Raw genomic sequence first — 17250 nt, 5'->3', positions numbered from 1 at the left:
CTTAAATAGGACTCTAGAAAAATTGGACCTAACAGACATTTACATTCTCCCCATAAACTGCAGAGTATACATTCTTCTCATCAGCATGTAGAACATTTTCCCCAAAACTTCAGACATTCTCCCCCCAAACTGCAGAATATACATTCATCTCATCAGCATGTGGAACATTTTCCAAGATAGACCATATGTTAGCCCACAAGTCTCAGCAAATTTTTAAAAATCAAAATCATGCCATGTATCTTCTCAGACCACAGTGGAATAAAACGAAATCAATTCCAAGAGGAACTCTCAAAACTATATAAATATATGGAAATTAAACAACCTGTTGCTGAAGGATCTTTGGGTCAATGATGAAATCAAGGTGGAAATAAAATTTTTTCTAATTGAATGACAGTGGTGACACAAGCTACCATAATCTCTGGGATACAGAAAAAGCAGTGCTAAGAAGGACATTTATAATGTAAATGCCTACATCAAAAAGACAGATCAAATTATCAACCTAAAGTCACACTTCAGGTAACTAAAAATACAAGAACAAAGCAAACCCAAAGTTAGCAGAAGGCAAGACATAACAAAGATGAAAGCAGAACTAAATTAAGTTTAAACAAAAAAAAAATACAAAGGATAAATGAAATGACAAGTTGTTCTTTGAAAAGATAAACAAAATTGACAGACCGCTTGCTAGACTAACCAAGAAAAGAAGAGAGGATTCACAAAAGCTCAATCAGAAATGAAAAGGGAAACATTAAAACTGATGCCACAGAAATACATAAGATCATCTGAGACTACTATGAATACCGCTACACATACAAATTAGAAAATCTAGAGGAAATTGATAAATTTTTGGAAACACACAACCTCCCATGCTTGAATCAGGAAGAAACAGAAATCTTGAAGAGACCGATAATGAGTAGCAAGACTGAATCAGTAATGAAAAATCTCCCAACAACAAAAAAGCCCGGGACAAGATGGATTCACAGCTGAATTCTATGAGACCTATGAAGAACTGGTGCCTATCCTACTGAAACTGTTCCATAGTACTGAGAAGAAGGGAATCGTCCCTTACTCATTCTATGAAGCCAGTATCACCCTGATCCAAAGCTGGGAAAGGGTTAAAAGAAAACTACAGACCAATATCGCTCATGAACATAGTTGCAAAAATCCTGAACAGAATACTGGCAAACAATCCAACATCACATCAAAAAAAAATTCACTATGATCAAGTGGGTTTCATCAAAGAGATTGCAAGGATGGTTCAATATATGGAAATCAATAAATGTGACTCACCACAAAAACAGAATTTAAAACAAAAGCCATATGATCATCTCAATAGATGCAGAAAAGGTGTTCGATAAAATTCAGCACTCTTTCATGATAAAAACGCTTAAACTAAGCATAGAAGGACTATACCTAAAAATAATAAAAGCCATATATGACAAACCCACAGCCAACATCATCCTGAATGGGGAAAAGTTGAAAACATTCCCACTAAGAATTGGAAGAACACAAAGATGCCCACTGTCAGCACTTCTATTCAACATAGTATTGGAAGTCCTAGCCAGAGCAAGCTGGCAAGAGAAAGAAAGAAAGGGCATCCAAATTGCAAAAGAGGAGGTCAAATTTTCCCTCTTTGCTGATAATATGATCTTATACCTGGAAAACCCTAAAGACTGCTTCAAAAGACTCCTGGAATTGATGAATAAATTCAGTAAAGTCTCAGGTTACAAAACTAATGTACACAAATCAGTAGCATTTCTATACATTAATAACAGCCAAGCTGAGAATCAAATCAAGAACTCAATACCATTTACAATAGCTGCAAAAAATAAAATAAGTAAAATACCTAGAAATATACTTAACCAAGGAGGTGAAAGATCTGTGCAAGGAGAACTACAAAAGACCAATAAAAGAAATCATTGATGACACAAACAAATGGAAAAACATTCCATGCTCATGACTTGGAAGAATCAATATTGTTAAAATGTCCATTCTGCCCAAACGGATTTACAGATTCAATCAATTCCCATCAAAATACCAACATCATTTTTCACAGAATTAGAAAAACTAATCTTAAATTTCATATGGTATCAAAAAAGAGCCCAAATAGCCACCAAAGCAATCCTAATCAAAAATAAATAAATAAATATGCACATCTGGAGGCATCACATCATTCAACTTCAAATTATACTACAAGGCTATAATAATCAAAACAGGATGGTATTGATGTTAAAGTAGAAATGTAAATAGATCGATGGAACAGAATAGAGAACCCAGAAATAAAACTGTATACATATAACCAACTGATCATTTGATAAAACAGACAAAAACACATGCAGGAGAAAGGATGCCCTCCCTATTCAATAAATGGTGCTGGGAAAATTGGAGAGCCACATACAGAAGAATGAAACTGGATCTATATCTTACCATACACAACAATTAACTCAAGATGGATTAAAGACTTAAATGTAAGACCTGACACCATAAAAATTCTAGAAGAAAACTTAGGATAAACTCTTTTGGAAATTGGCCTAGGCAAAGAATTTATGTCTAAGACCCCATAAGCAAATACAACAAAAACAAATAAATGGGACTTAAGCTAAAAAGTTTCTGCACAGCAAGAGAAATAACCAACAGAGTAAATAGACAACCTACAGAACAGGAGAAAAATATTCACAATGTGTATATCTGACAAAGGACTGATATCCAGTATTTACAAGGAAGTCAAATGAGCAAGAAAAAAATAACCACATTAAAAAGTATACAAGTCTTTTGCCCTTCTGCCTTCTGCCCTGTGAGTACACAGCAACAAGGCACCATCTGGGAAGCAAAGAGCAGCCTCACCAGACACCAGACCTACCAGTGCCTTGATCTTGAACTTTGTAGCCTCCAGAACTGTGAGAAATACATTTCCATTATTTATAAATTACCCAGTCTGTGGTGTTTTATTATGGCGGTACAAATGGACTAAGATAAATGTCAACAGACATTTCTTAAAAGAAGACGTATGAAAGGCCAACAGATACATGAAAAACTCAACATCTCTAACCATCAGGGAATGCAATTTTTTTTTTTTTTTTTGAGACAAAGTCTCACTCTGTTGCCCAGGCTAGAGTGCCGTGGCATCAGCCTAGCTCACAGCAATCTCAAACTCCTGGGCTCAAGCAATCCTCCTGCCTCAGCCTCCCAAGTAGCTGGGACTACAGGCATGCGCCATGATGCCCGGCTAGTTATATATATATATATATTTTAGTTGTCCATATAATTTCTTTCTATTTTTTTTTTTTTTTTTTTTTTTAGTAGAGACGATGTCTTGCTCTTGCTCAGGCTGGTCTCGAACTGAGCTCAAACGATCCACCCGCCTCGGCCTCCCAGAGTGCTAGGATTACAGGTGTGAGCCACCTCGCCTGGCCAGGGTATGCAAATTAAAACCACAATGAGATATCACCTAACACTTGTTACAATGGCTGTTATCAAGAAGATAAAAACAAATATTGGTGAGGATGTAGAGAAGAGGAAACCTTGGTATACAGTTGGTAGGAATGTAAATTAGTATAACCGTAATGGAAAACAGTATGGATGTTCTTCAAAAAACTAAAAATTGAATTACCATATGTTCCCGTAATCCCTCTTCTGGGTGTACATCCAAAGGAATTGAAATTCTTATGTCAAAGAGATATCTGTACTCCCATGTTCATTGCAGCACTATTCACAGTAGGCAAGATATGGAATCAACCTAAGTGTCCATCAGCAAATGAACTGATAAAGAAAATGTGGTCTATTTATACAATGGAATACTATACCACCTTAAAAAAGAAAGAAATTCTGTCATTTGTGACGACATAGATGAACCTGGAGGATCTTATGCTAAGTGAAATAAGCCAGGCACAGAAGGACAAATACTACACGATCTCACTTATATGTGGAATCTAGAAAAGTTTGTCTCATAGAAGTAGAAAGTAGAAGGGTGGTTTCCAGAGACTGGAGGAAGGGGAGTGGTGGGGTAATGGGGAAAGGAGAGATGTTGATCAGTGGGAACAAAACTTCAATTAGGAGAAATAAGTTTTAGTGATCTTGCACAGCATGGTGATTATACTTAAGAAAAATGTATATTTCAGAATTGCTAAGAGTAGATTTAAAGTGTTCTCACCACACACACAAAAAAAGATAAGTAGGTGAGGGATAGATATGTTAATAGGCTTGATTTAATTATTCACAAACATCACATTGTACCACACAAATATATATAATTTGTCAATTAAAAGAGTTCAAAAAAATGGATATGTGCACAATGTGAACAAAAAAGTGGGCAAAAGACATGAACAGACATTTTTCAAAAGAAAATATACAGATGGCTGAAAATATATGAAAAAATGCTCAACATCACTAAGCACCAGGGAAATGCAAATTAAAACCACAATGAGATATCACCTTACCCCTGTCAGAATGACCATTATTAAAAAGTCAAAAAATGATAGATGTTGGTATAGATGCAGTGAAAAGGGAATGCTTATACACTGTTGGTGGGAATGTAAATTAATACAACCTCTATGGAAAACAGTGTGGAGATTCCTCAAAGAACTAAAAGTAGACGTATCGTTCCATGCAACAATCCCACTACTGGGTATCTATCTAAAGAGAAAGAAGTCAATATGTTAAAGAAACCCAGGCACTCCTATGTTTATCACAGCGCAATTGCAAAGATATGGAATCAACCTAAGTGCCCACCAACCTATGAGTGGATAAAGAAAATGTGGTATGTGTGTACACACACACACACACACACACACACACGCACAGTGGAATACTATTCAGCCATAAACAAGAATGAAATGATGTCTTTTGCAGCAATTTAGATGGAACTGGAAGCCATTATCGTAAGTGAAGTATCTGAGGAATGGAAAAATAAATACTTTATGTACTCACTTGTAAGTGGGAACTAAGTGATGTATATAGTCATACAGAGTGTTATAATAGACTTTGGAGACTCAGAAAGGGGGGGGGGTCAGAGAGAGGGGTGAGGGATCAAAAACTACCTATCAGGTACAATGTATACTATTTGGATGATTGGTACACTGAAAGCCCTGACTTCATACAATTCATGCATATATCAAAAAACCACCTGTACCCCCAATCTATTGAAATTTTTTAAAATGTCCACCTACATAGGGAACTCAACAAGACCCACACATAACATTTGGTGGTCATGTCTCTTTTGTCTCTTCTAATCTAGAGCAACCCTCAACCCCTTTCCCACTCTTATGGAGGGTCCCATGTCCTGGATTTATCTGTCTGCATCATTGTGGGGTTCTTTAACTTGTTCTTTCTCCTTTCATCCATATTTTCTGTAATCTGGAGTTTAGTTCTAAAGGCTTAATTATTCAGGTCCAACTTTCTTCACACAACATTTCTTAGGTGGTGCACGCTAAATATGAATTTCAGATAAACTATTTTTTCCTTAGTATAAGCACACCCCAAAATTGCATGGGACATACTTGTACTAAAATATACGTCTCTAAGAAATATTTAAATTTTTTCAGATAAAAATTATTCACTGTTTTTCTGAAATTTAAACTTCACTGGCTGTCCTCTACTTTGTCTGGCTTCCCTTAGTGATGTAATTGGGTTGTCCCAATTTTCATGGTGGTGAGCTGGAGCAGTGGGTTCAGATGGTGTCAGCATGATCCCTTCCTTTTGTAAACTTTTCTACCAAACTTTTCCTTAGTGGTTTTGTCCACTCATGAGGATCATTGGAATCACTTATTTAATTATGGCTAGTAAGGTGGTAATTTTTCTAACGCTATCATTTCTTTCACATATATTGGCTAAAATTTTCTTTAAAGAACTTTCCTTCATCAACTAGGCTTTTGTTCACCTTATCCTTCATGTCTTTGCTCAAGAGTTGCCTTATTATCCAGACCTTCCTTGACTGCCCTGTATAAAACAGTCCCCACTGCCAACATCACATACACACTCCCCGTCGTCCTTCCCTTCTTCATATTTCTCTTTAATACTTACCACCAATGTCATTTTATGTATCTTCCTTAATTTTGTTTACCGTGTATCTTCCCCTAAACTCTCTGAGGGCAGAAATTTTTATGTTTGGTTCATTTTTGTATTCCCAACACTAACAACAATTCCACAGAGCAAGTGCTTAATAAATAATTTTTCAGTACTATAATTGAATGAATGAGTGTTGAAGCTTAATTCTTATAAGTTCCAGGAAAATTATATGAAGATATTGCCTTAAGTAGCATAAAATTGGAAGTAACAATCCCAATTCTATAATTGTATCTTTGAGATTCAAAACAAATTTAAATAAATCACATTTAACTTACTATACACATAAGTAATTTTTTTGCACAAAACATATTTAATTACATTTATTAAATACCTGTGCAGGGTCTTTTTGTATATATGATCTCTCTTTATCTTCACATTATCTCTGCATAGTAGGTCTTATTAACTCCATTTTATAGATGAGGAAACTGAAGCTCAGAGAGATAATTAAAGTCATTGATCAGTCTTGAGACTTCAACTTGAGTCTCCTTTTTCAGAATATGTCTAGCTTTTTTATATTATACCTGTCTTTTTGTTTTGCAAATGAGACATAATCGACTTATACAACTGAGTTATACATTATGTTTAGCCATTTTATTTTACAAGGTATTCTTTTTGTTGTTTGTCTTATGAAGATAGAAATCCACTAGTGTGCGTCTCTTACTAGTGGAGGATGGTGTAGTTATGAGATTTCCTCAGTGAGGATCTCTGAGTTCCTGGCATGGAAGAACATCAAAGTGGAGGGAGCTCCAGCCAGACCAAGTCTTCCCTCCCATTGACCCCCATCAACTTTCCACTCCTGCTCCCCCTACTCCCCTCCCGTGCACCCCTCCCCAGTCCATCAAGCCCAGAGTCATGCTATTGGCACCTTGCCCTCCCTAACATCCTGGCCCCTGTTCAAGGGAGACCAAGGTAAAATCACATCCAACGCAAAAAGCCGAAAAAGTCTGCGGAACAAGACAAAATCTAACTGCATTTTGACTTAATGTGCAGAGCTCATTTGGCTCCTGGTTTCTTTCTTCCTCAGCTCTATCCAAAGAAACTCATTACTATATTAATGAACAGTTACTGTAAAGAGAGATTTATGGCTTTGGTGGCTTAGAGTTTGGGCCCATCTCTCTTTATAGTAAATGTTCATTAACATATTAATGAGGTTCTTTGGAAGATGCAAGATGGCATAGTCAGTTTCATAACATGCTAAAGTTGATTCAGTGTGGATTTGCCTTGTTCTAAAGTATGTTGTCTATCACAGGGACAGGTGTTAACTAAAATTTTATCTCTGAGAGAGCAGATAGTTAAATTTTATGAAGAACAGAATCAGCAATGTGAATTATTGAAATAAGATTACTATAGGAATGCGGCATTTCTGTGTGATAATCACGTCAAATCAAAATGGCTTGAATATTTCTTTGCAAGGTAAAACTAAGTCTATATATGGTATGTGGCAAAAAAAAATCCAAGCATTTTGAAAAAAGCTATCTTTTTTCAAAATACTTCTTCTTCAAAAAGAAATTTTGGATGAATATTTTCCCCAGTTAGCAAAGGTCATTGATGAACAGGATGATTTTTGTGAATCATTTGAAGAATACACAGCTGTTATACATCTATTAATTGAAGAACACAATGAAAGGTTCACTGACTGAGAATCATGACATCACACTCAAATTAGTATTTCAGCCTCACTGAGTTGATATCACCAAGGCACCTAAAGAACTACAGATAGAATTGATTGAGCTCTCAGTAGATGACATTTTGAAGTCATTGTTTGATGCTAAGAAAGATCCAATTGAAATGTGGAAAAATGCAGTAGAATACCCATGCCTTTGGCAACATGCCCCCAAAATGCTTTCTTGCTTTTCAACCGCTTATTGCTGTGAATCCTACCTAACCCAAATCAAGATCCCCTTAAGGTCACAAATGACTGATAGCCATTCTAGAGGATCAACTGACACTGCAGACCTCCATGCTACAACCAAATATTCAAGTAGCAGACACAACAAAGTCATTAAAAGGTTCGTTAACTTTAAAATTAACAAATAGTTTTCATTTTTTTTAATTATTATTTACATAGTAGAGTTTTACATATAATATACATTTTTAAGTATAATTGAAGTTTCTTGAATGTGGCCTTATCTGACTATAGCTAAATCAATGTGGCCTTCCAACATGAAAAGGTTCCCTACCCCTGTTCTACATGATAGCTATTAGCAGAGTAGTAATAATATTTTTCCAAGGTTGAAAGTTCTAAATTAATGTCTAACTCAGTGAATTTCTTTTTATTTTCTAGCAACGTGCTATTTCAAACACTGAAATGTAAATGCCCTGTTATTTGTTTTAATGCTAAGGATTTTGTGAGAATAGTGGTACAGTTTTTTGGTAGCAATGGCAGTTGGAAGCATGGTAAGTTACAGTGTTTATTGTCTTTAAAATTTAACTCTTCAGCTCATCCTGGGAATGGGAGGGCCGTGAGTGCTGCTGTGTACACCACTCCGGGGCCACCTACCACACGGACTCTGAACGCACCACTTCACGGGCCCTAAGCATAAGGAGGCACTTTCCCTCTATGTTTCCAGGTTATTTGGATTTTTACAAGTATATATTACTTTTATTATTTAAAATAGGAAAGAATTATGCAGCATGGTCAGAATAGAATTTGTTGTTACCACAGACAATTTATAAACTTTCTAAGAATTACAGTACAGTTCAGAGTAATTAACATCAAAACAATATAGGACACATTTTTTACCTTTCATTTAAAATAGTAAAGATTTTTGTAATTTTTTTTTTACTAGATGGACAGATAAAACAAATAGAACAAAAATATTCATTGTAGAATCTAGGTGGTACATACATGAATGTTCACTGTATAATTCTTTTCAAATTGTCTATGTTTGAAAATGTTCATAAAAAATGTTAGGAAAAACAGTTTTTATTGTAGAAAATTTCTAACACATACAAAAATACCCTTCACCTAATTTCAACAATTATCAATTTACAGCCAGTCTTTGTTCTATAACTCCCCATACTTCCAAACCCCCGCCCCATGGATACTTTGTAGCAAATCCTACATATCATATGACTAATCTGTAAATATTTCAATTGTATGACTAAAATATGGGATTTTATTATTAAGATGATACCATCATCTTCCCCCCAAAATCACCAATAATTTTTTTTAATTGATACATAATAGATGCACATATTTTGGGGGTATATGTGATATTTTGGTACGTTCATGTATTGTGTAATAACCAAATCAGGGTAATTGGGATATCCATCACTTTAAACATTTATCTTTTCTTTATGCCGGAAGCATTCAAATTATTCTCTACTAGCTATTTCAAAATATGTAGTAGATCATTGTCTATTATAGACACTCTATAAATCTATAGGAATTGTTTCTTCTATCTAACTATATTTTTGTACCTATTAGTCAACCTCTCTTAATCTCTCTCTCCCCCCTACCCTTCTTGGTCTCTGGTAAGCACCAGTCTATCTTCATGAAATCCACTTTCTTAGCTCCCACATATGAGTAAGAACACACAATATTTTTCTGTGCTTGGCTTATTTTGCTTAATATCGTGACTTCCCATTATAGTCATATTGCTGTAAATGATAGGATTTCATTCTTTTTTATGGCTGAATAATATTCCATTGTGTATATATACCACATTTTCTTTGTCCATTTATTCATTGATGGACACTTAATTGATTCCATATTTTGGCTACTGTGAGTAGTGCTGCAATAAACATAGGGTTACAGATATATTTTTGATATATTGATTTCCTTTCTTTTGGACATGTACCCAGAAGTGGGATCGTTGGATCATATGGTACTTCTATTTTTAGTTTTTTGAGAAACCTCCATACTATTTTCCATAGTGGCTGTACTAATTTAGACTCCCACAAACAGTGTACAAGGGTTCTTTCTTGATATCCTTGCCAGCATCTGTTATTCCCTGTCTTTTTAATAAAAGGCATTTAACTGGAGTGAGATGATGTCTCAGTGTGGTTTGATTTGCATTTCCCTGATAATTAGTAATGTTGAGCATTTTTTCCACATAACTGTTGGCCATTTGTATGTCATCTTTTGAGAAATGCCTTTTCAATCTATTGCCCATTTTAAAATCAGATTATTTGTGGTTTTTGCTATTGAGTTGTTTGAGTTCCTTATGTATTCTGATTATTAATTCCTTGTCAGATGGATGGTTTGCAAATATTTTCTCCCATTCTTTGGGTTGTCACTTCACTTTGTTGTTTCCTTTGCTGTGCAGAAGCTTTTTAGCTTGATGTAATCCCATTTGTCTATTTTTGCATTTGTTGCTTGTGTTTTTGAAGTCTCATTCAAAAAAATCTTTGCCCATACCAATGTTCTGGAGTGTTTCTCCAATGTCTTCTTTTAGTAGTTTCGTAGTTTCATGTCTTAGATTTATGACTTCAAGCCATTTTTATTTGGATTTTGTATATAGTGAGAGATAGGAGTCTAGTTTCATTTTTCTGCATATAGTTATTCAGTTTGTTTGCTTTTTCCCATTAATGTTTTTTAATATATTCATGGGATACAAGTGCAATTTTGTTTCATTGATATATTGCATAGTGGTGAAGTCAGGGCCTTCAGTAAATTTTTTTTTTTTTTCTTTCTTTAAGTCTCCATCTGCAAGTATCTTTAGTAAATAGATCACTGAAGCAACACATATTGTATCCACCAAGCAACCTTCCATTATCCACTGCTCTCCCAACCCCCACCCCTCACCCCTCCAAGTCTCCATTGTTCATTGTTCCACACTCTGCTTCCTTATGTACATGTTATTTAGTTCCCACTTATAAGTGAGAACATGCAGTATTTGTTTTTCTGTGTCTGAGTTGTTTCACTTAAGATAATGGCCTATAGTTCCATCCATATTGCTGCAAAAGACATGATTTTATTCTTTTTTATAGCTGAATAGTATTCCATTGTGTATATATGCCACATCTTCTTTATCCAATCCCCTGTTAATGGACACTTAGGTTGATTCCATATCTTGGTTATTGTGAATAGTGCTCCTATAAACATAGGAATGCAGATATCTTTTTTATATGTTGATTTCTTTTCCCTTGGGTAGATACCAAGAAATGGGATTGCTGGGTCGTATGGTAGTTCTATTTTTAGTTCTTTGAGAAATCTCCATATTGTTTTCCATAGAGGTTGCACTAACTTACATTCCAACCAACAGTTTTAAGAGTTCCCTTTTCTCTGTATCCTCACTAACATCTGTTATTTTTTTTCTTTTTAATAGTATCATTCTGATTGGTATAAGATGAGATTGTGGTTTCAATCCACATTTCTCTGCCAATTAATGATGTTGAGTATTTTTTCATATGCTTATTAGCCTATTTATCCAGTTTTCCTAGCACCATTTATGAAGAGAGTGTCCTTTCCCCAATGTATGTTCTTGGCACCCTTGTTGAAAATGAGTTGGCTGTAAATGCATGGATTTATTTCTGGGTTCTCTATTCTGTTCCATTGGTCTATGTATCTGTTTTTAGGCCAGTACTATGCTGTTTTGGTTACAATAGCTTTGTAGCATATTTTGAAGTCAAGTAGCATGATGCCTCCGGCTTTGTTCTTTTTGCTCAGAATTGCTTTGGCTATTCAAGGTCTTTTGTGGTTCCATATAAATTTTAGGATTATTTTTTCTATTTCTGTAAAGAATGTCATTGGTATTTTGATAGGGATTGCATTGAATCTGTAGATCACTTTATGTAGTATTGACATTTTAACAATATTAATTCTTCCAATGCATGAGCATGGAATATCTTCCCATTTTTTGTGTGTGTTCTTCAGTTTCTTTCATCAGAACTTTATAATTTTTCTTACAGAGGTCTATCACTTATTTGGCTAAATTTATTCCTAGATATTTTATATTTTTGTAGCTATTATAAATGAGATTGCTTTCTTGGTTTCTTTTCCATATTGTTTGCTATTGTTGTATATAAATGCTGCTGATTTTTGTTATGTTGATTTTGTATCCTGCAACTTCCCTGACTTTGTTTATCAGTTCTAATAGTTTTTTGGTGTTGCTTTTAGAGTTTTCCAAATATAAGATCATATCATCTGCAAACATGGATATTTTGATTTCTTTATTTCTAATTTGGATGTTATTTCTTTTTCTTGTCCAATTGCTCTGGCCGGGACTTGCAGTATTATGTTGAATAAAAGTGGTAAAAGTGGGTATCCTTGTCTTGTTCCAGATCTTAAAGGAAAGGCTTTTTAATTTTTCCCTGTTCAGTATGATGTTAACTCTGGGTTTGTCATATACGGCCTTTTTTGTTTTAAAGTATATTCCTCCTATACCCAGTTTGTTGAGTATTTTTATCATAAAGGGATTTTGAATTTTACCACATGCTTTTTCAGCATCTATTGAAATGATCATATGATTTTCTTGGTTCTGTTAATGTGGTGTATCATGTTTATTGATTTGTATATGTTGAACCATCCTTGCATCTGCAGGTTGAATTCTACTTGATCATGGTGAATGATCTTCTCAGTGAGTTGTTAAATTCAGTTTGCTAGTATTTTCTTGAGGATTTTTGCATCTACATCCATTAGGGATATTGGCTTGTAGTTTTTTCTTTTTGTTGTTCCTTGTTCAGTTTTGGTATTAGGGTAATGCTGGCCTCATAGAACGAGTTTGGAAGTACTTTCTTTTCTTTGATTTTTTTTTTTTTTAAAAGAGTTTGAGTAGAATTGGTATTAGTTCTTTAAATGTTTGGTAGAATTCAGCAGTGAAGCCATATCAGGTCTTCGGCTTTTCTTTGATGGAAGACTTTTTATTATGGCTTCAATCTCATTACTCATTGATTTGTTCAGCTTTTCTATTTCTTCAGGATTCAATCTTGGTAAGTTATATATGTCCAAGAATTTATCCATTTTTTCTAGGTTTTCCAATTCATTGGCAGATAGTTATTCTTAACAGTTTCTAATGATTGTTTGTATTTTTGTGGTATCACTTGTCATATCTCCTTTTTCATTTCTGTTTTTATTTATTTGGGTCTTTTGTCTTTTTTTCTTAGTCTAGCTAAAGCTTTGTCAATTTTGTTTACCATTTATTTATTTAAGAGATAGGGGCTTGCTCTCTTGCCCCAGCTGGAATACAGTGGTGTGATCATAGCTTACTGCAACCTTGAACTCTTGGGCTCAAGCAACCCTTCCACCTCAACCTCCTGAGTAGCTAGGACTATAGGTGTATGCCACCATGCCCAGCTAATTTTTCTTATTTTTTTTTATAGAGTAGTGGTCTCACTGTGTTGCCCAGGCTGTTCTCAAATGCCTGGCCTCAAGTGCTCCTCCCTTCTCTGCCTCCTAAAGTGCTGGGGTTACAGATACGAGCTACCATGCCTGGCCAATTTTGTTTGTCTTTTTTTTTTTTTTTCCAATTTTTTTTTTAACTTTTCATTTCATTGATCTTTTGTATTTTTGTCTCAATTTTATTTATTTCTGTTCTGATATTTATTATACCTTTCCTTCTACCATATTTGGTTTTGGTTTGGTCTTGCTTTTCTAATTCCTTGGGGTACAATGTTAGGTTGTTAATTTGAAGTCATTTTACTTTTTTGACATAGGTATTTATTGCTATAAAATTCCCTCTTAGTTCTGCTTTTACTGTATCCCATAGGTTTTGGTATGTCATATTTCTATTTTAATTTGTTTCAGGAAATTTTAAAATTTACTTCTTTTTTTTTTTTTTTTTTGAGACAGAGACTCGCTTTGTTGTCTGGGCTAGAGTGAGTGCCGTGGCGTCAGCCTAGCTCACAGCAACCTCAAACTCCTGGGCTTAAGCAATTCTACCGCCTCAGCCTCCCGAGTCGCTGGGATTACAGGCATGCGCCACCATGCCCGGCTAATTTTTTCTATATATATATTTTAGTTGGCCAGATGATTTCTTTCTATTTTTAGTAGAGACGGGGTCTCACTCTTGCTCAGGCTGGTCTTGAACTCCTGACCTTGAACGATCCACCCGCCTCGGCCTCCCAGAGTGCTAGGATTACAGGCGTGAGCCACCGCACCCGGCCTAAAATTTACTTCTTAATTTCCTCACTGACCCATTGATTGTTCAGGAGCATTTTGTTTAATTTCCATGCATTTGTGTAGTTTCCAAGGTTCCTTTTGTCTTTGATTTCTATTTTTGTTCCACTGTAGTCAGAAAAGATACTTGATATGATTTTGACTCTTTGGAATTTGTTGAGATGTGTTTTGTGATCTAACTTATGGTCTATTCTAAAGAATGTTTCGTATTCTGGTGAGTAAAATGTGTATCCTGCTGCAGTTGGGTGAAATGTTCTATAAATGTTAGTTAGGCCCATTTGGTCTAGTGTATAGTTTAACTCCAATATTTCTTTGTTGATTTTCTATGTAGATGATCTGTTCATTACTGAAAGTGGGGTATCGAAGTCCCCTGCTATTACAGTATTACAGTCTGTCTCTTCCTTTAGATCCATTAATGTTTGCTTTATGTACTTGAATGGTCCTGTGTTGGTTGCATAGATGTTTATAATTGTTATATCCTCTTGCTGGATTGACCCCTTTATCATTATGTAGTGACTTTCTTTGAATCTTTTTATAGTCTTTGGCTTGTTGTCTATTTTATCTGATATAAGTATATCTACTCCTGCTCTTTTTTGGTTTCTCTTTGTATGGAACCTTTTCTATTCCTTTACTTTTAGTCTATATGTGTCTTTATAGGTAAAGTGGGTTTCTCATAAGCATCATATAGTTAGGTCTTATTTCTTTATCCATTCAGCCACTCCATATCTTTAACACATTGACTGCCACACTGGAAAAAAATTTTTTTCCTTGGGACCACAGTGTTTTATTATGAAAACAGAATAAAAACTTCAAAAACAAAATGATTCTTTCTAATTTAATGAAAAAATTTGTGGTTTTTTTTATTGTTTTCTGTGTGTGTGTGTTATATGCAATTAAATTGTCAATATTAATTATAACAATAAGAACATCAACAAGTTAGATTTTCACAAACCAACTGCAGGGTTTTGCCCAGGGGGCCACCCATCATGTAACATGTATGCGACAGCATGGCAGTGTGAGTTGCCTGTGCACCATGCAGCTCCCAAGGTAAAGAGACATGCGAATTACATATACTTCATGAAGCCCCAGGCTCAAAACTAGCATGAGTTAAATACAACTCACATGGCAATTAATGTGTTAAATTGGAGAATTTAGTCCATTTACATTCAATATTATTATTGATATGTAAGGACTTGCTACTGCCATTTTGTTACTTGTTTTTTGATTGTTTTGTAACTGCGCTCTTCCTTTCTTCTTTTATTCCTATATTCCATTATGGTTAAGTGATTCTCTCTGATAATATGTTCTAATTTGTTGCTTTTTATTTTTAGTGTATTTATTATAAGTTTTTGCTTTGTGGTTACTGTGAAGCTTACAAAAAACATCTTGTAGTTATAACAGGTTATTTTAAACAGATGACAACGTATCTTTGATCCCAAAAAAATAAAAAAAAAAAGGAAAAACTAAAAAACTCTAACTAAAAAATTTTAACTCCATCCCCTCCACATTTTGACTTTTCTTGGCCTCAATTTATGTATTTTTATATTGCCTATCTCTTAACAGGTTGCTATAACCATTATTATTTTTGATAGATTCATCTTTTAGTCTTCATTCTAGAGTTATGAATGGATTGCATGCCACAATTACAATGTTAGAGTATTCTGAGTTTGTGTACTTACTTTTACCAGTGGGTTTTATATCTTCAAACGTTTTCTTTTTGTACATTAGTGGTTTTTTTCTTTCAGATTGATGAACTTCCGTTAGCATTTTTGTTTGTTTTCGTATATACTTATGAGTCATTTTTGTGAGATGGACCTGATAGTGATGCATTCCCTCAGCTTTGTTTAGGACTTTATTCCTCTTTCATGTTTGAGGGATGGCTTTACCGGTACAGAATTCTTGATTGGCAGGGTTCCCCCCCCCCCCCAGCACTTTGAATACGTCATCCAACTCCCTTCTGGCCTGTATGGTTTCTGTTGAGAAGTCTATTGCTAGATGAATTGGAGCTCCTATACGTGTTATTTGCTTGTTTTCTCATGTTGATCTTTAGGATCCTCTCTTTGTCCTTGACTCTTGAGAATTTATTACATAGCTTGGGGTAGTTTTATTTGAGTTTAATCTATTTTGTGACCTCTGACCTTTCTGTACCTGATTATTTATATCTTAAGTTTTTTTGGCAAGTTTTCTATTATTGCTTTGAATAAGCTTTATACCCCTTGCTCTTGCTCAGCTCCCTCTTGAACAGAATAATTCTTAGATTTGCCCTGTTGAGGTCATTTTCTATATCTTGTAGGCATTCTTCATTCATTTTCATTCTATTTTCTTTTTTCTCCTCTGACTGTATATTTTCCAATAGCTTATATTCAAGCTCATTGATACTTTCCTCTGCTTGATCTAGTCTCCTCTTGAGAGCCTCTAATGGATTTTTGAATTCAGCAGATATATTTCTCAGTTCCAGATTTCTCTTTGATTTTTAAAATTATTTTAATCTCTGATAAATTTCTGAGTTTCAGGTGGGTACAGTGACTTATGCCTGTAATCCTAGTGCTTTGGGAAGCCAAGGTGGGAGGATCCACTTGAGGGCAGGAGTTCAAGACCAACCTGAGCAACGTAGCAAGACTTTGTCTTTATGAAAAATTTTAAAAAATATTAGCCAAGTGTTGTGGTACATGCCTGTAATCCCAGCTACTCAGGAGGCTGAGGCAGGAGGATTGCTTGGACTCAGGAGTTTGAGGCCACAGTGAGCTCTGATTGTACCGTTGTACTTCAGCCTGGGTGACAGAGTGAGACCTGTCTAAGGAAAAAGAAAAGATTCTGAATTTGTTTTCTGTGTTATTTTGGAGATCACTGAAATTCCTTGAAAATGTTATTTTGAATTCTTGATCAGAGACCTCACCTATCGCCGTCTCATTAAAGTCAGTCACCAGCTCCTTGTTATGTCTGTTTGGGAATGTCATGGCTCCCTGTTTGCTTTTGTTTCTTGTGGATATACATCTATGTCTTTGCATTGAAGGATTAGTTATTTATTCCAGTCTTTTATATCTGGCTTGTTTTGGTTTTTATTGGATATATTTGCTTAGAGATTTCATTGCAATATACCTATTGAATATCTTTTTTGCTAGGTTACT

The 17250-nt window shown here is 35.0% G+C and overlaps 2 protein-coding genes across 2 annotated transcripts in view; one reads left to right on the top strand and one right to left on the bottom strand.

Annotated features, from left to right (window-relative positions):
* The window catches only part of POLN (DNA polymerase nu), a 151881-nt gene that overhangs the window by 27691 nt on the left and 106940 nt on the right, over positions 1-17250 (top strand). The window contains exon 5 of the mRNA XM_069496180.1: positions 8345-8457. Within this exon, the coding sequence (XP_069352281.1) occupies positions 8345-8457 (113 nt within the window). The remainder of the gene's footprint in view (positions 1-8344; positions 8458-17250) is intronic.
* The window catches only part of FGFR3 (fibroblast growth factor receptor 3), a 366177-nt gene continuing 353691 nt past the window's right edge, over positions 4765-17250 (bottom strand). Inside the window, exon 19 of the transcript XR_011236403.1 lies at positions 4765-4804. The gene's annotated coding sequence lies outside the window, so the exon portion shown is untranslated. The remainder of the gene's footprint in view (positions 4805-17250) is intronic.

This window comes from Eulemur rufifrons, chromosome 20 (assembly GCF_041146395.1).
Source record: "Eulemur rufifrons isolate Redbay chromosome 20, OSU_ERuf_1, whole genome shotgun sequence".
Classification (NCBI taxonomy): Eukaryota; Metazoa; Chordata; class Mammalia; order Primates; family Lemuridae; genus Eulemur; species Eulemur rufifrons.
Note: the sequence above shows the minus strand (reverse complement) of the source record. Positions and strands in the feature narration are given on the sequence as shown.